At 38.3% G+C, this 19,815-nt stretch overlaps 2 protein-coding genes across 5 annotated transcripts in view; one reads left to right on the top strand and one right to left on the bottom strand.

Annotated features, from left to right (window-relative positions):
- EXTL2 (exostosin like glycosyltransferase 2) overlaps positions 1-19,180 on the bottom strand; it is a 54,055-nt gene extending 34,875 nt beyond the window's left edge. The window contains exons 1-6 of one of the 4 annotated variants that reach the window (XM_082385883.1): positions 18,809-19,180; positions 16,314-16,393; positions 6,344-6,410; positions 5,983-6,154; positions 5,263-5,333; positions 587-2,678 (exon numbers count right to left, since the gene is read on the bottom strand). In XM_082385883.1, the coding sequence (XP_082242009.1) occupies positions 2,190-2,678; positions 5,263-5,333; positions 5,983-6,154; positions 6,344-6,410; positions 16,314-16,318 (804 nt within the window). In that variant the 5' untranslated portion in view covers positions 16,319-16,393; positions 18,809-19,180 and the 3' untranslated portion in view covers positions 587-2,189. Of the gene's footprint in view, positions 1-586; positions 2,679-5,262; positions 5,334-5,982; positions 6,411-14,797; positions 14,835-16,313; positions 16,394-18,808 lie in introns of those variants that run through there. The other 3 variants (XM_082385882.1, XM_082385881.1, XM_082385884.1) reach the window with 3 other exon arrangements.
- Positions 19,181-19,191: 11 nt separating this feature from the next.
- SLC30A7 (solute carrier family 30 member 7) overlaps positions 19,192-19,815 on the top strand; it is an 82,314-nt gene continuing 81,690 nt past the window's right edge. The window contains exon 1 of the mRNA XM_082385769.1: positions 19,192-19,582. The gene's annotated coding sequence lies outside the window, so the exon portion shown is untranslated. The remainder of the gene's footprint in view (positions 19,583-19,815) is intronic.

Raw genomic sequence — 19,815 nt, 5'->3', positions numbered from 1 at the left:
GCAAGAGTTTTTGTAACACAGACTGAACTTCACTTTGCTTTCATATTTGCTCTACAAGGTCTGAAAAATATATGAGCAACTTAAGTGATGCTGAAGATAAGTTTAAGAATACAAGATGAGGGCTTCCCTGGTGGTGCAGTGGTTAAGAATCCGCCTGCCAATGCAGGGGACACGGGTTTGAGCCCTGGTCTGGGAAGATCCCACATGCCGCGGAGCAACTAAGCCCGTGAGCCACAACTACTGAGCCTGCGCGTTTGGAGCCTGTGCTCTGCAACAAGAGAGGCCGCGACAGTGAGAGGCCCGCGCACCGCGATGAAGAGTGGCCCCCACTTGCGCAACTAGAGAATGCCCTCGCACAGAAACGAAGACCCAATACAGCCATAAATTTTAAAAAATAAATAAATAAATAAAAAGAATACAAGATGAGAAATAAAACCTGAGAATATTTTCCCACCGGAAAATTTTCCCATGGGCAATGTAGCTAATACCTCTAATCTTACTCTGAACAAAATATGAGAGTATTTGAAAATCTGTGTAAATACCGACCACGAAAGCATGAGTCTGCTTAATTAACGTAGAACATCTGGATGGTAAAAGTTTATTTTATTTATCTGCCAATCTGAAGAGGCAAAAAGTCACTACCAAGGTTGGACAAAGCAGATAATTAACACTATAAATTTTAGTGAGGCTGCGAGTTCTATTGGTTTTCTCTGATGGCATTAAGATACATACACATGCCCATGTAAAGGAACAATATACACTGAGCTAATTGCACAGAGACCTCATCGTTGGAACATTAACCATGATTATTTTCATAGCTTTGCAATTTTGAGAATATAACGGCATAATGGGAGCAGGAGGGGGCATAGGAAGAGGAGAAGGTGGCAGAAAGAGGCCTGAGTATTCCTTTCCACCAATAGTGAACAACGACCAAACACAGACACCGTGTGGAACAGATACTAATTCACATAACAGAAAGTGGGCAACTTAACAATCAACTGATGCAGAGTCCCTGTGGAATTCCTCTACTATGACTCAGGTCTCTTATTTTTTCCTGTATCTATGTAATTGAAATGATCTCTGGATCTTTTGCGGGGTGGAGGGAAGAAGTTCTGAACGCAAGAGATTGACCTAGTGCGTAATACACACGTTTTAGTATCCAGGAGATAACCTATGCTTTTATAACAATAAAGATCATTTGATAGTAAGGGTTGTAATTTCTGCCAGTTCCTACTTAATCACTCTTTCAAGAGTTATTTTATACATGTTTCTTACACAATACATACTTTCTGTAAAATCTAAGAATTAATGTGCAATCTCAAAGTCAGATTCAGTGACAAAGTGCACGACCTGAATCTAGTAACACATTTACTCCTCACTGCACGTAAGTTGCATATAAGAAACAGAGGTTGCACGTTTTTGTGATCCATGCAGTAAATGTTCACAAAAACCAAGTGAACAACTAGACATCCTTTATCTACTAAAATTAACCCTCCCAGTCACAACAGATATCCACAGAAATAAAAGCACTGATGGTTGCACCGAAACCATGCTGGGATAAGTTAGTCCTGGAAAGGGCTGGTTGGAAGGACCACAAGGGAAGTACTGATAGTCACAAATTTCCCACTTGTTTTTATATGGGATTGAGACTATTCTCTCCTCACATGGCTTTTCCCTATACCACAGGCTTTTGTTGAAGAGGCATTTCAGGCTTCAAATGAAAATAATCATCCTTTAATGAAAAAGCTGAGAAATACTTGTCTTGAGTTTCTGATCCTGAAAACAGTTTGCTAAAGGTCCTTAAGGCAAGTGCCAGGAGTCAAAAAAAAATCATAGAACATTATCAAAACACTGTAAATCAACTATACTTCAATTTAAAAAAATTTTTTTAAATTGTAGAACAGTCTCAGAATGTAAACAATAAAATTGTTGACCAAGGAATTATATCTGTGGATGAAAACTTCTCACAAGAAGACCTATCTGGGTAATATCAGCTTCTTGGGTTTTGAAGTGCCTGTAAATTTTATATGCTAGAAGCCCTAAGCACTTTTTCCCCCTTGTAGAGACTTCTGGAGTAGAAAAAAGTTCATGATGTGCTTAAAAATAAATAAATAAATAAACCGACCATAGCATGAAGAAGCTACTCAAATACCAAGCAGTTTTGAGGTTTGTTTTTGTTTGTTTTACTTTCACATTTTACTTTTGTGGTTGGCATATGGAAAACCAAACTGAGAAATCATAATGTTGGAGTATTTTAAGGGCATGCCGTCATAGATGTTAACAAGCTTATTTATACAATAAGACCTCTGCAGAAAGTGCTCAGCTCGATGCCACATTCCAGAATAGCCACCATTGGTTTCTTTTTCTAAATTGTCTATGTTTACAGGTTTCACAAATACCCCCGAAGTCTTCCCAGTGTGCTTGGCAATGATAAAATTCATGGCAATATCATCACAGTTTTGCGTTTCATCTAACAAAGCATGGACAGCTGCAGGTTGCCTCTGAAAGAGTTCAAGGTATTTGCTATGGAAGAATGAGGCTCCAATCAGCACCAGAGAGTAATGGTCACCATTTCCAAACCCCGGTGTTTGCAGTTCAAAACCTCCATAACTGTAGACACCAGAGGAAGTAGACACATGCTTTCTTGGAACAAATCCTACAATTTGATCAGGAAATTGCTGAAAAGATGGAAAAAGAACAATTAAGTGTGGCATTTCTTTAAAGCTGACATGGTGAAAAGGCAATGATTTACTACAGAATGAATTAAACTGATTTGTCAATGTTATTTTATTCCTGGCTTCTACATCTCAATTTCCTTTAACTCCAGACAAGTTCATAAATCTATGTCCTGATAAGTTTAAAGGTCAATTCATCATAACCCAAATCTCTAACAAAATTTCTAACCTCACAAATATTCTCCTAATTTACACATTATCCAATATTAATAAATTCGAGTTACCAAAGAGTCTGTTTTTTCAGAGTTTGCTATAAGAGAAGTTGACTGTATGAATGATATTTATTATAGGAGATAAGAAGACATAATGTGATTATTTTGAAAAATTGTTTTAATCTCTTAGGAGTATATAAAATTATGGATTTACATGTATCATTTTACCGTTTTTCTATGTTGATTTCAATGTTTTTGAAAGTCACCATTGATTTTAAACGATGTTATATTTTTATCCCTTTTCAGCTTGGGTGTCTCTTTTTTAAAAACATAAGAAAAAAAAAATATATATATACACACATATATACACAACACACACATATACAGTTGAGCCTTAAACAATGCAGGGGTTAGGGGCACTGACCCCCCGAGCGTAGTAGAAAACTCGTCTATAACTTTACAGTCAGACCTCCGTATCCACGGATCTGCATCTCCAGATTCAGCCGACCACTGATCATGTAGTACTGTGGTTTGTATTTATTGAAAAAATCCGAGTATAAATGGACCTGTACAGTTCAAACCCATGTTGCTCAAAGATATAGATAGATAGATAGATAGATGGATAGATAGATAGATATAGACATATATATAGATATATGATGAGATGTGTCAGGATCTTTGAAGGATAGTATTAAAACAATAATAGTAGGATGAGAGTGACTAAAAATAAAACAAAAATCAGCAAAGAAAAGCAGTGAATCATGGAAAAGAAGCATGAACTTATAGAATTAAAAGGTTTAGTTCAATCTCACAAATAACTTGAGTTTCATTCATTTACGGAACAGACACTAAACTAGGGACACACGCACACAGGTCAGGCTGGGTTAAATCCCGTTTCAAAGAACGCATAGTCTAGAGAGGGTGTGATACAGATACGTGAACCAGGAATTACCACACTGTGAGAAAGCTGTAAATGCAGCTGCGCAATTCCCAGGGGGGCACCGAGGACAGGGTGACAACTGTGCTGCCGGGAAGCAGAGGGGATGTCAAGGGTTGGGGGTAAAGGCTGGGAGGCTTCAGAGAAGATGTGCCACTTACACAATCTACGCGATGAAAGAGATTTCACGGATGACTGGAGGTGGAAAAGGAAAAGCACGGCAAGTGGAGGTGATGGGTGAGTGCAAAGGCACAGATACCTGTCTGCTCTAATCTTGCTTCTCTCTAGGCCCCAGATCACTACACTATGCAGGGCACTGACGGGACAAAACTTTAGGAGTCAGATTATCTTGCGCAATGGATTGAAACTGTTCTTGATGGTTTTATGAATAAAACCTAAAGTCATATTTATCCATCTTTAATTATGGTTTACTTGGATTGTTCTAATTAACCGCAGTTCTCATATTTCCCCCCACCCTGATATTTTCAGTAAATTGATTTTTTACCTGAAATAGAAATCTCACAGCCGGAGTATTACATTAGAACTTTTTGCCTAGGAAGCTTTTATTTACAGGGCTGGAAAAACTGCTGATATGGAAAAAATCTGTTGATCAGTACACTAGGCATGAAGCTGAAAACTGAAGTTTTGAGAATGATGATATCTGCAGAGTATTGTGACCACTTACCATTAATACCTAATGTTGTTACATCCCAGGTCGCTAATTAAGGAGAGTTACTATAGTGCAAATTAGACCATTTATTGGGTAGCACAGTGTTTAATTACTGGACAGGGCTTCAGAGTATTTGTATGCAGTTCTGGTTTCAGGTACTTGTAATGCAACTTGTAAAAGCTGTCTACTATTAACACATATTCAGTAGGAAAAAGGAGTTTTTATAGAATACCAGGCAATTTATGCCTGTTTATCCCAGCTTGGGATTTAAGCGGGGTGGGGGGGGGGGTGGGAAACTGCCGCCACAATGGTGCATGCAGAATTATTATTAGTATTATTAATTTTTAAACAATGGTCTCAGAATCAGAATTAAATTTTATGGATGTAATAAATTGTTTCTTTCAAAGGAAGTTCTGCGCAATATTAATACAGAAATACACTTCTCATTTGAGATACAGGCGAAAGTGAGTCTGGATTTTAGTCTTTGCTCTATCATATACCAGATCATTTCCTCATTGTTCTTTGGAAGTCAGTTTTAGCTCTTATTTCCAATATACCAAATATAAATCAAATATAGATAAAAGATATTATAACTTTCAGATTAGCTTAACTGAGCTCAGGAAATCTGATTATGACAAATTCATCTACCTTTTAGATAAAAACTGTCTACGCTGGTTTGGGTGACTCTCACATTAAACCATGCTGCTCTGGTTAAACACTAGATCAGACTTTATACTGATGATTTCATAAAGGATGTAGCAACATTACCTGCCACACGGAGAAAGCAAAAACAAGGTCTTGGGTGCTAATTAGCATGTCATCATCTACCATTAACACCGCTGAAATGAAAGGAAAAAAATTTAAATCAAACAGTTTGGAAATGAAGACAGAAGTTATAAGACACAGTGGTGTTTTTATAAGTCATTCAAATGAAGTATTTTCTGAATGAAATTCAGTAAATAAAAAATGTATTCTTGGAGAGATCTGTCTAGCAGAAAAAGTTTTTACTTGAAATGTAATTGATTTTTATAATTCCCTGAGGGGGTAATTATCATGTATTTATCATCCATTATCCTAGAAACTAATGAACCTATAAATAAATAAAACCAAGGTTCTTTTAAGCAAATTACAATCTCATGTAACTGCTGTGAGTGGGAGGATAAGGAGGCGGCAAAAAATACATTAAGCATAAGTTAAATGGCATTTTACTAACTTCTGTGATGCAGTAATATGTAATCATAGCATATCTTCTTTCATAATATTAACCTCTTTGTCATTGTTGCAAGATATATGCGATTTCTTCCCCAGGAGACTGCTTCTTGACATCTTGGAAACTGCCCCTTAAGTTTTTCAAAATGCTTTCTTATGATTAAATTTCCCTATTTTCTCCAGACAATTAAGACAAGTAGAAGGCCCAAAAGCCGCGCACCCACCCCCAGCTCTGGTTAGCCGCAGCCCTGCCAGACTAAGAACCCAGCTGCAACTCACCATTGGTTTCCAGTTCAGGAAAGACCTGGAGTCGATTTCTCATCCTGTTTGTTGTCTGTACTTTGAAGATCACAGGGACAGGGTGAGGCCCTAGGGAGTTCCATAACTCATCTGGTCCCTTCTCCCCAACGTTGTTCCACACCACAATCACTTTGTGCAGATATGGTACTGCCTGATAATGATTTAAAAGTCTCAATAAGAGATCTGTTCTGTTGTATGTCTGCATTATGAGAGTAAAGGAATCCTGGGTGGACTTGCCCTGGGATTTTATTTCCCTACGCAAAGTGAGCATCTTGTCTTCTTTGATATTAGGAAGTAAAGTGGTCAAAGCCCCAGCTACCAGCAGTAACACAAGGATTACCACCAAAGAGAAACGAAGTACTCGAATCCCCATCACTCTTCCAGGGAGTTTGCAGATATGGCAACACCTGGAGTAGAAATGGAAATAAAATGCAGAATCTTAGCATTCTTACTAGTTACCATGTTTTTGTTTTTGCTCTTTTGAGGAGAGAGGTTAATCATCTTTTAGCAGATTCAAGTTCAGTTCACCCTGCCTCTTTGATAAGGTGATTTGGCCTAAGATAAAAACTACAGTGAATAAACCTTTCCTTCTGGGCCTGCTCGCTTTGCAGCTGCAGACAAACGGTCATCTACACACCGAACAGGAAGAATTAAGCAGTGCATTTTAAAATTTGCCCTCATTTCACTACTAAACATTTGGAACTGAGATTATTTTTTTCAGATAGGATTATATGTCTCTTAGTAGTATACTAATTCTTTAAGCAGCTTTATTGAGATATCGCTGACACATAAAAGTTGTATATATGTAAGGTGTACAACTTGATGTTCTGATATATGTGTATTTCAGTACACTAACTTTAAACTTACATTTTGGTAGCAAACTATTTTCCGAGTGAAATCATATGCAGAACCCTAATATATGAAATAAATAATAGTAATAGCAGCAGCAGCAAACAATTATAGTGGGTTTATTACATTCTAGGCCCTGTACTATGTGCTTTGCATGTCATAGTATGTGCTTATTTACTCAGTAAATTAAACAAATAATCACTGAGCACTTACTGTACCACGCACTGTTTTAGATTCTGTGAATATAGCAATGAATAAGATAGACAAGGTCTCTGCTGTTAGTAGCAGAGGAAATACTAGGGCCAAACAGATAACAAAGTAAATAAACTCAAAGCTAATTCAGCATGGTGGTAATGAAGAGAACAAATCAGAATGACATGATAAGCAAGGGCCAGATTACGGGGGATCTTTTTGGCCTGAGTAAGGAGTATGGATTTTATTCTAAGTGAGATGGGAAGCCATTGGAGGGTTTTGATCAGGGGAGTAACAGAATCTTGTTTATATTTTACTATTATTATTATTCCCATTTAATAGTATTTGGATGCTTACAGAGGTTAAATTAACTTTCTCAAGGTTACTAAACAACTGAAGTAATGGATCTAGGATTTTTATCCAGGAGAAAACTGCTGCCAGAGCCCAGGCTGTTCATCATCATGGGCTGGGGAGTGTACTGCCAGATTCAAATCCAGGTTGTACTGAGGTAGGGCTCTTGAGCTTCCAAAGCACCCTCTGTCACAGAACATGAGGATCACCAGGTATTGCAATCAGCTCTGGACTCTCCTATTCCTCACTATACCTACAGGATCTGCCTGAGATGGCTACAGAAGAGTAGGTGAACAAAAACCAAGGAATGTGGCCTGGAGGTTTATTGGTCAAAATTTTTTGTCTGATCAAAACTCAGTTACAAATGTAAGGAAAGGTTAAATCTCATACTGTTTTACAGATACCCAGAACTCTGATTTCTTGGCTTCTAATACAGTTTCATCATCACCTCTACTGCCTCGTTTGGGAGCACTGTTGGCTTTCAATTGCTGCTGTTTTTTGATTCTTCTGCTATTTCTGCTTTTGATTTACTTACTTTACTTACTCCTCCACAAGCCTCCACAAGGTTTTGAGGAATGTCCTCATTTTCTCTTCTGGCAGCTGAGCCTTCAAATACATCTCAGCACTTTTCCTAGATCTATTCTACTACTCTATTCAAGTACAAAAGCCTGAAATGAGGAAAAAGCAAGCTTACAGAAATTTACTTATAAAAAGACTGAAAACCAGTGTAATGAAAACCAGTGTAAAATCAACCAGGAGTTTCTAGACATATAAAAAATATCTTTAAGAAAAAAAAAATAGATCTCTCAGAACCAGAAAGAATGAGATATTATTATTCTTGATGACTTTAATTGACCCATGGTCTATCCACTCTTACTACTTTTAATACAATATTTCCTCTCAGGCTATACAATAAACAGATACTCTTATCTATTCCTTATTACAGATAAATAATATCAAGTTGGAAAAGACTTCTCACTGCTAACTCACACTTGTGGTGTGCTAACTGTACAAGCCACTGTCACTGTTCTTCCTTGTATAACACTGCTTCTGTACAGTTTATTTTGGTTTCCTTCATGAAAAAGTGCCCTGTGTCTGTATCTAAGCTCTTGATTTTGCACCTTGTGGTTTCAGTTGGGCATCTGCAGCTAGGCCACCATTCTACAGACAATCCTAAGACTGTAGTCTAAGTCTTCCTGTCTAACAGATTAGGTTCCAAATGAAATCTCACTTTGCTATTCAAATGACGTCCGATCAGTCTTCTGTTTTTCATCGAGGAAACTTGGCAGTGGTGGAGTTAAAGTGACAGTCACATTCCCCTGATCTTGTTTCATGTTGTGAGGTGTGTTTTGTAACTGCAGCAACAGTTTTTCTCTATACAGTTCAGCAAGGACATAGAGAGGCCATATAGACCATGCCTTTAACATCTCTCTTTAAAGTTCACAGAAGTGGGGACTGGAGAATTCCAAGGCTTATAGGGGAACACACCCCATGATGTGATAATGCGCTGAGGCCTGTGCAAGCAAAGGAAGAACTTATTCATAAGGACAAGGGAATGGTCATTGTCATTCAGCGACTCTCACTTTTCAAAAGTCCAGATTTGAAGAGAAATGTTCCCTTGCAGTAATCTTTTCGGAGAGCTTTCAAGGATATTCTCTCCTGGACTTTCTATGCAGGCTGTTCTGTTAAGAAAAGAAATTTTGTGTTTCTCCTTTTATCATAGCCTCACTCTAAGACACGAATAAAATGAATTATTTTTGAAGTAACTTCAGCTTTACCATGATTACTTTTCAAGGATGGTAATTTAAGGTTTGAGAGCACAAATGTTTTCACTGTATATACCCTTTTACTAAAACAACATATACTGTTCATGTGGTAAACCAAAGAGAAACCATTATGAATTAATAATCTTGGTTCAAAGGCCTTGATAATCCTTCTAATACTGACTCAAAAGCAGGTCTCATAAAACATATTTTCAGTTCTGCATAAAAATGGCTGGTTATAAGCACTCAGAGTTAAGAATCCTCTGACAACTGCATTAAGGTATACCCTGATTAACATCTTTATGTTCATTTTCTTCAGCTGAGTAGGAATAACATACTGTAAAACCTACATAGCAGTGTCTCTAGTCTCTAAAACAGACACTGATAGCTACCTGGCAGTTTTAGTGGAGAAAAAGTAATGAAGATTCATCTCTATAGCCTACTATAAATATACATTGTCAAAGATAATCGTGAACGACTGTTTCACTTTTATCTATACTTTTAAGTGGGAGTTACCCTCCATATCTGTCATAGAAATTTCCTCCTTTAGATAGCTTCTAATCCCCTATTTTACTTGTATCAAAAATGTTTTGAGAGATATAATTTATATCTTTGGAAAAACATTGTAAATATTTCATGTAGTATTCATTAAATGATATAGCCCGATAAAATTATGTTACATTTGTAGTCTACATAGAAAAGCAAGAAGAACAAAAACTTTATAGACTGCAGTGCAAGTGGCATCTCTGTACTTTGAGAATAGCTGAAGTCTGAAACTTTATGGTAGGCCCACTGGAAACAGCCTTAGAACAGTTGGGAGAGTGATGATGACTTCATAGCTATCTGGATTTCAGTTTATAGCTTTCTTCTGTTCTTTGTCCAGAGAAGAATCTATCACCTAAATCACAGCTTTGAGTTTTGAATGGGGGGATATGAAAAAGAATACATCTGGATAACCTACATCTTACTTAGAAAGAACCAAGAATTAAAATTATTTAATTTAAAATTATATCTATTGATATATATATTTCCTGGCACCCTGCCTCATTCCAAAAAGGATCTGACAGTTCTTAGTCTATCCCCTTTCTGACCTTCTCCCATCTGACTACAGGAGATTAAATGTGACTTCGATAAACACAGTAAATGTCAGCAAAACAAAAATCCTCCTTTTTCTCCTAATCATCTGCAAAATCAAAGGTCCCCACATATGCACATATGTTAACTTATTTAGTTCCTCATGAGTAGAGAGCACATCCTTTTAGTTATTTTGATATGGTTACATAGCATCTCCTAGACCAGGGGTTTTTAACCAGGGACGATTTTGCTCTCTAGCGCACATGGGGCAAGGTCGGGAGGCATTTTTGATTGCTGTGACTGGGGCTAGGAGATGTTATTGCTCTCTGGTGGGAAGATGGCAGTGCTGCTGCTAAACATCCTACAGTGGACAGGACAGGCCCCACCGCAAGGAATTATCCAGCCTAACATGCCAGTGATGCCAAGGTGGAGAAGCCCTGCTCTACATATATTTTACCTTGAACATGATCGGGGAGGGACTGCTAGCCAGGTGGCCCCTGAAATCTCTACTGCTACTTATTACGCTCAAACAATGAAGGATAAAGCAATGTCTCCAAAACTGCCCCAATATCTATATGCCTTATGATACAAACACATCATAAACTCAGAAAACTGAAAGAGACCTCAGAGCCCTCCTAAGCCAGCTTCCTTGTTTCATAGATTAAAGAACCCAAGGTCCAGGCATAAGGAATTTGCCTGAACTGATGCAGCTGCACAACAGTTAACCAGCAGCAGAGCCAGGCCTGGAATCCAGATCTCTGAGGGCATAGTCCACGACTCTTTCCACTGTGTTATGGTAAATTCTGCAAGGCTGTGTCATAAATTAATATATGAGACTGTCCCTAAGGTACCTGTAAGATAATATGAATATTAATATTGGTATGTTGGGTTTTTTACAACTTTATTAAGATTTATTTCACATACCATAAATTTCACCTATTTAAAGTATACAGTTCAGTAGCTTTTAGTGTATTCACAGAATTGTGCAACCAAGTCTAATTTTACAACATTTTTAATACTCTAAAAAGAAACCCCAGACCCATTCGTTAGCAGTCAACTCCTCATTCCCATTTCCTCTCATTCTCCACCCCAGCACCAGGCAAACACTAATCTACTTTCTATCTCCGTAGATTTGCCTATCCTGGACATTTCATGTAAATGGAATCATACAATATATAGCCTTTGTGCCTGGCTTTTTTCACTTAGAATAACGTTTTCAAGGTTCACCCATGTCATAGTATATATCAGTACTTAATTCTTTTTTTTAATTGACAAATAACATTCTATTGTATAGATATACCACATTTTGTTTATCTGTTCATCAGTTGCTGGACATTTGGGTTGCTTCCACATTTTGCTATTATGAATAACGCTGTTATGAACATTCAAGTACAAATTTTTATGTGAACATGTGTTCATTTCTCTTGGGTATACAACTGGGAGTGGAATGGCTGGGTCATTATATCAGAATTTTTAAATATTTGAGAATTGAGGTAGCTTTTGGAAAAGCATTATTTGAAATTTTAAGAAATTTTCTTAAATGTGGACATAAGATAGAGTAGGAAAGTAAATAATACAATGAAGCAACAGTTACTAATTCTCTAATCTTTGTCTTTAAATGAACGAGGCAACTTGAATTTTCAAAGACCCACTCTGCAGTTATTTTCTACATCTATCCAAGTTCCTTAGAAGGAACACTATTGAATGAAGAATTCTTTTCTCCAGGCTAGTTCCTTTGGACTGAAAGCAATAATTATCCAGACAAAAGCTGAAAACAAATAGCCGGAGCATAGCATGAACAAAGATTAGTTATGTCCTCTGACTCATAAGGTAGAAAAGCAATGAACAGCTTCACGAGAAGCTGTCATTTTCCTTTTAATGCCACAGATGGTGGAAGAATAACTAGTCTACCATTTGATTATGAGATTTGCCTCATATTGTATTCTTCTCTGGCTCATCATCCTCTAAAATGTGTACTTGCCTAAAAGCTAATGATTATAGAAGACAGATGCTCAAAAAGGTGCCCTCAGCTGCCACGAGATAAAAGCATTCCAAGGCAGAACACAGAGGCTAATTCAGAACCCGGGCTTCCCTTCTATGAACATGCAAGAAGAATCAGAAGAGACAGTATACACCTGATGAGCAGTTTCTGGCCAGGTTTATGGCATGTAGATGACAAACACTGTTCCAACTGAGGCAAAGGCACATGTGGTACCCAATTCCAAAAGGACTTTTCTTACGATACCTACAGCCAACGTGCTGACCCATGACTCCAAGTATTGGTACATGCTATCTTCTCTACTACAAAACCCATCTCTCTCTCCACCTGACACACCCCTACTCCTTGCCCTTCTACCCCCAAGTCTCTTTCAAACATCCCCTCCCCTGTGGATGTTTCTCTCACCACTCTCCATACCCAGTGCTATTGGGAACTGGGAACACAGGGCTACTAGACTTTGTGTCCAGGTATTACAACTACTGACCGTGCCTCCAGCTCCTTTTTGACTCTGACTGCACCTTGAAGGCCGTTTCTGTTAGGCTTTGTAATCCAGAACAGTGCCTGGCCAATTTTTGAGTAAGTGCTCACAACTCTCTGTGGCTGAAAGGAGTGAGGGAATCTATGTTTAAATGGTCTTAAACTTCGCCATGAATAAGAAATGCCTGAAATTTTAAAAGAATAAACTCAAATTAAATGCAAATTAAGGCCCAGTTAAGACTCAAGAAACCTTTCCCTCTATAAAAGACCTGCATTATCCCCCATCTGGGGACCAGGACAAGTCATGAGATGTGGTCTCTAGCTCAGGCCACATGAGTCACCTTTCTACCTTTAGTTCTGTGGCCAAACTACTTAATAAAAGATGTCTTAGAACGCTGATTTTTTCCAAGATATTCTGCTCTTGGAGAATAAGCTGATTTGCCTTGGGAGAAAACCATCACTTGTTAGATAATCCCATCCTTGTGACTTCTGGTAACAATAACCAGAAGCTATATTCTTAATCCGGCAGCATATATGATTTAAACAAACAGACAATAAAGTCTTGTCTAGGTAAGAAATGAAAATTTAGTTTGGGTTCAGAAACTGACAAAAACCTATAGAAACCTCAGGACAATTGGCAGAAACAGAAAACTAAGTCAGAACACCACCCAAGTCAGTTCACTACTATTTAGAGTAAGCCTCTTCCATTAAAATTTTAAGCAGCACACGCTAGAATCTACTTCAGTGCAAAATCCAGAATGCCAGAAATAGTACATGAAAGGTCACTGTTCTTTATTATGAGTCTTTTCCAGGTGCTAAAGAGTATTCTAAGAGTTTTTGCCTTCGTATTTTCCTATATTCAGGAAATTCATTCTTTTCACTGTTATTTTAGAAGTGCCATACAGTTTTTCTCATTTTCAACCAATGCTATCCTCTCCTTTCTAAATGATTTCCCCTCACTTTTCCTTCTAAGGAGTCCATCCATGTTTTTATGGTTCTTCTCAACTCCCATTACTTTTTTCACAAGTCTAAATACATCAAAATAAGTTATCTATGTTAACAATATTATTTATTTAGGAATAAGAAAGGCAGGAATTGGAATAGACTTAAAATAATAAATAATAAAAGGGCCCACGTCGCGTCACAGATTCACCTAGTGATCTCGCTGTGTTTACAACTAATTGTATAGTGATCCAACCAGATCATTTAGATGACTACAATCTGGATCCACTGTGTCATGGACCAGCTCTTAGGGTTAAAGTGATTCTCTATTGACAGTATAACTGGCTACAACAAATACATGATCATCGATAGCCAATCTAAGTCCTGTCATTTAGAAAGCTTAGGACTATAGACTGCATTTTGAGTCTATAGTTCCGAAACAGAGTTGCTAAAACATATTGATAAATAGCTGAATTTCCTACAGTATCACATTTGAAAAACAGAAGTTGCTGCAACAGGTCATTTCTCACTGCAAGCTGTTAAGGAAAGAATTTCTGCACTGGTCACATTAAATTAGAGCAAGTTCTTCTCCTGGCAGCAAGACTGAGTGAGCCTTACAGGTGAATCAGGTTCAAATAAACACCGAAGACAGCATTTAAAACAGACAGCAGACACTAAGTACCTGTGTCTCCACTTCCCTCCTTAATCTCACCCTGTTATCAGTAGCAAAGGCTGCCTGTCAGTCCTGGCGTTTTTTTTTTTTCCCCTCCTAAGCATCCTGTACAAAGCATCAAATTGCTTCTCAATACTTCTTCAGGCAGCTACTATCAATTAATTAGATTTGCTTTCTCATCATTGATTTAAGAGGAAATAACATAAATATTATGTATAAAGGCTTCTTAAAGCACTGTGTCCTTCAATCCAGCCATTTGTTACTGAGGCAGTGAGGCCTTCTCTACCCTCAAAGTGCACAGGTCTGAATTATGCTAGATGAAAGTTCCTTCTCGTCTTGCAGCTTTCTCCAGGAATTGCCAATTAATTGTATGATAATGATGATGGTGGTGTTTGGAGATGACCAAACTTATGGGCATATATCAGGGCAGGAGAAGGAATGGCCTTATTCTTAAGAGGAACATCCACGACTTACAAGGATCCAAGGAGTCAATGCATCCTAAGAAGAAAGCCTAGAAATAGAAAAACATTTTTAGCTCGGTACAGTGCCATGCAAAATCAGTTCCAGAAATGGGTCAAAAACAAGTCAAGTACATCTGCAAATACATTACTTTTACCATTCCGGGATACTGAAGCTTTTCACTTGAACTTCTCTCTGTTTTAGTCACAGGAGGATGGAGGGGAGGCAAGATTGCTGGGCAACAGAAACCTGGAATATTCTATGGAACCCTCTCCCTTTTATACAACACTGGTTTTCAGCAATAAACTCACACTGCAAAATCATTTCTCTAAGAGAAACAGATTTCATACATATGAATTATGATTTGTAAATAGCTTTAGATATTAAACCTAACAAACACGTAATCCTAATTCATATGAGCTTCCTAACTTTATTAGAGGAAGGTCAGAATATCCATAGTAGTTATGTCGTCCATAAACATTCCTAGGTGCTTACCATGCACGAGCCCAGCAGTGTCAGGCACTAGGGATGGTAATGAGCAAGACCATCAATTCCTGCCCTCACAGAGCTTAGCAATAGTAATGAAAGTTGTCAGACCTCTTCCCTCCTTATGTTACCTAACAACTCAAATCAGTAATGTTTCAAACCTTCAGAGACATGGGAATTAAAATATATCCACCCCATTTTGTAGATGGGCTAGCTGAGACTGAGAATATTAAATGATGTTTCCTGAGCCACAGAAAGAGTGGTGGGTCCAAACAAACTCCCGACTCTCACACTTGACCTGCTTTGTATTTTCAGTGTCTTTCAAGTAGTCTCTGTTTTCAGCGTTGTTCTAGTCTACAAGAATATTTCAACTTTGTAGGTATTGACTTTATACTATAATCTGGAATACTATTTCAATGGATAAGATCTAAAACAGGCACTACAGTATTTTCTAACAGACCCTGGCTCAAGTAAAAACTCTTATTTCCAAGGAAACAAAAACACCTCTATAGGAAACAATTTTTCTCAGATAAAAATACTGGTATTTCACTTACGTCCATAGCAGCATTATTCACAATAGTCAAAAGATGGAAGCAACCCAAATGTCCATTGACAGATGAATGGATAAACAAAATGTGGTATAGACATACAATGGAATATTATTCAGGCTTTAAAAGGAAGGAAATTCTGACACATGCTATAACATGGATGAAACTTGAGACCATCATGCTCAGTCATGCACAAAAGGACAAATACTCTATGATTTCACGTACATGAGGAATATAGAGTAGTCAAATTCATAGAAACAGAAAGTAGAATGGTGGTTGCCAGGGGCCCGGGGAACAGAGAAATGGAGAGTTGTTGTTTAATGGTTATAGAGTTTCAGTTTTGCAGGTTGAAAAAGTTCTTGAGATTGGCTGCTCAACAATGTCAACACACTTAACACTACTGAGCTGTACACTTAAAAATGGTTAAGATGGCAAATATTATGTGTATTTTACCACAATTTTTAAAAAGTAAAAAAAAAAAAAATACTGGTACTTACCTCATTATGGTAAAGTTTTAATTTTTTAAAAAAATTTTCCTTATGGTTTCAGTAATTGATAGGAACAGGTCCTCTTGGCACTATTAAGGGAAATCAAAGAATTTTCTGTGATGTTTTTATCAATCAGCGGGAAATTTTTTAAAAATGCTTTTGAATGTTATCGTCCATAGGCTTTGAATTATTTTTAGAAATTAAAATTTGCTATACTGTGTTCTAAAAACTACATTTAGGCAATTAGGTAGGTGCTACCTGTCAGGTTGGTGTTAACATTGCTATAGTTTTGTTTTCATCTTTCTCTTAGGTATCCAGAAGCAGAATAAACTCACATCATCCTGATGATCTAATGTGTTTACACTTTTGAAACCAGAACATATATGCCATGGAGCAAGACCTCTGAATGCATTAGCAACTTGTATTCAATTTGCACTTGTATTCAATTTCTAGATTTTTAAGTATCTGTAGTTTTATCTACCATCAAACTCCTTTTTTCACTAAAGGTTCATAGGGCATTCAATTTGAAGTACTAAAAAAACTCAGGGTCTAAAATAGGGTTGCAGGTAAATGTCAGGGTTGATTACTGAGGAATGACACATGGCATCCTTCCTATTCCTTACTATTGCCCAAAAGGAGTTGGAACCTTGGCTGGAGATGAGCTTCTGCCCCTTAATCTTCTCGGCTTTCATTTCTCACAGTCCTTAATCACATGTCTAAGAAGTTAGGGGTTTTTTCCCCCATATAGTCTGCACAGTTAACCTAATGCAATTAATGAGTAGATGATCTAAACAAATATTTAAAAGTTCAGGGTAGAAATCCATTTATTGGTTTAAAATGTTCATTAGTATATCTACCTATTTATAATCTTATAAATCCATAACATATGAAGGAATTCAGAACTGACTGGAGACCCGCAAGATACTGCATCTGTAATGACCACCTGAATAGACCTGAAGAATCATTTTTGATTTTCCAAACTCATATTCTTTCATGACACAAGTTACTGAAGGGGTAAAGGGATGGCTTAGCATGTATCTGGACTCATCAGGTGACAGTTGTTCCTCCTCGCTACACCAAAAGCACCTCTTGTGCACATCTTAAACATCATTTAGTTCTAAAATCCTGAACTGATTTGCCCTCTCCTCACATCCCGCTTCTTCTTCCCAAAAAATTCCTCCGGGGAAAGAACTTTATCAGGCTTTTTAACCTACCTCCCTTCCCCCACCCCGTGCCCAGCACAGAGCCTAGCACATAGTAGACACTCATTAAATGATTGTGTTTTTTTGGTTTTTTTGTTTTTATTTTTTAACATCTTTATTAGAGTATAATTGTTTTACAATGGTGTGTCAGTTTCTGCTTTATAACAAAGTGAATCAGTTATACATATACATATGTCCCTCTATCTCTTCCCTCTTGAATCTCCCTCCCTCCCTCCCTATCCCACCCCTCTAGGTGGTCACAAAGTAAATGGCGGTTGAATGAATGAAACTGCCTTTAATTTTGATATGGCAACATATACTGGTTAACATATATGGGACAAGCATTATTTCAAGATGACAAATCAAGTGAGACATGTCAAACATTTTCCACTCATAGCACTTTTCCTGATTTAGTGTCCAACTTATATTTCTAATAAAATATTTAGTATTGAAGTCGGTAATTATGTCGCCTAAGAATGAAAGATGTGAAGTGGCATTGCCACTTTTTGAAAGAAGGCCCTCACCGGAATAGCTATCTTATATTCTGGCGAGTGAGCAGTGGGGAATTTAGGAGTTCCAGGACCACTGTAACTGAAATTAAACTTCAATTTCTCCAACTTATTTCAAAACTATTTGAAAAAGGGTATTGCAGATTTCTCCATAACCCAGTTGAACAAATTTCTCATCTGCAGCAATACAGGGCAAAATGCAGAATTTATTTTCAAAGGCAGAATACAAAAACACAGGCTCAAATCGCAGCTGACCTGGATGAGTTAAGAGAACGCTGGAAATCAGTTGCTGAAATTTAGTTATTTCCATATATGCACACCCCACCCCCACCCCCAGTTACATCATACTGAAATAAAGCAGCTTTGGAGAAACACTCAATCGCTGTGGAAATATTTATCTTCAACCTAGTTTGTACCCACTTAACGTTTCCCCAGCAGTGCAGTACAGTAAAACTCAGTCTATGGCTAATATAAAAGCCTCCTAAAAATATAAGTAAATGCTACTAATTGAAAATATTTCTATGTTTAAATTAAAATAATGAAATATACGCCAAGAAAGACAAAGACAAAATACCCTTTTCAGAACTTAATTTCTGAAATCTAGCTGTTTTTACACAGCAGTTTAATTAACACGAACATTAAAAAAAAATTGTAGAATAAGTAAATTTTATTTTCAAAAATTAAACCACAGAATCAGTACCCCACACACTCACAAAGTTCCAAGGAGTGCAAAACACATATATTCTCACTGCAAAAAGATTTTTAACACGAGAGCATTTTCCTATTTCCTTACCTCGAGTGCAGAAGACTGCAGTGGGACCTAGCCGATTTATTTGCTTCCAGCTTGGTTACGATGAAACGAAAGGGGGATCTCGCTTGCTCATTTTTCGTTTTTTTTCCAAACCCAGCGGCGTGCATTCACCCGGCATTACTCGCTGGATTGACAACCTGGATGAAACGCTGCCCACAAAGAGAGAGCCTGAAGCAGAGGGCAGTCCCGGGTGGCCGCCCCTCCCTTTCGGTGACGCTCCACTTCCTGTTAGACTAAAAGGCTGTTCCCAAGAAGCTCGGTTTTGTAGTTTCTAGCCCACCTCCAAAAGCCAGTCATCCTTTGCCCCATTTCTCCCCCAGGGTAACAACTTTTAATCATTCAGGTGATGGACCACCTGACCTTACCCAAACAATTTCCCAGAGAGGCGTTGGAAGAGTTCCAACGACCGTGGGTGCCCAGCACTGGCCCGCCGGGCTCGCCCCTGGCCCTGCGCACGCCCTCGCATCCCACCGACGAGTCAGTTTTCCCTGCACTTCCCTGAAACGGGCTATGGGGTTCTCACGAGAATTAGAGCCACGGCGGCGGCCTCCGGGATGACCTGGAAGTGAAGGGGACGTGTAGGAACTCGAGTTTTGGGTTATCAACGGATTGAGATTGTCGGGGAAGCAATGCCTTAACCAAACCTCAATTTCAACATGGTCTCGTAGGAGTTCCTTTTCAAAGCCTCTTTTAAATACCCTTAACATTCTTTCGGAAGACCTTTATTGATTGCCTCCTGCGTGGCAGTACAGAAAGGTCAGGCGCTGTTTTCGGGGGCGGGGTGGATTACTAGGATTTGGGCGCCCATGGAGTTCACCCAGCAAAACCATCATTTGCGCTTCCTGCGGACTGGCGGCGAGAGAATATGTCGCCGCCTGGATTCTTAAGCACTGCTCTCTAATGCACCAGGATTTAATGCTAATAGGGGCAATGGTGAAAGGGCGGGCGCTGGACGCCAGCGCATCCGGGAACAAGAGGGGTAGGCAGTC

The sequence above is a fragment of the Balaenoptera borealis genome, assembly GCF_965194805.1.
Source record: "Balaenoptera borealis genome assembly, chromosome: 1".
Classification (NCBI taxonomy): Eukaryota; Metazoa; Chordata; class Mammalia; order Artiodactyla; family Balaenopteridae; genus Balaenoptera; species Balaenoptera borealis.
This window is presented reverse-complemented; position numbering and strand designations above follow the sequence as displayed.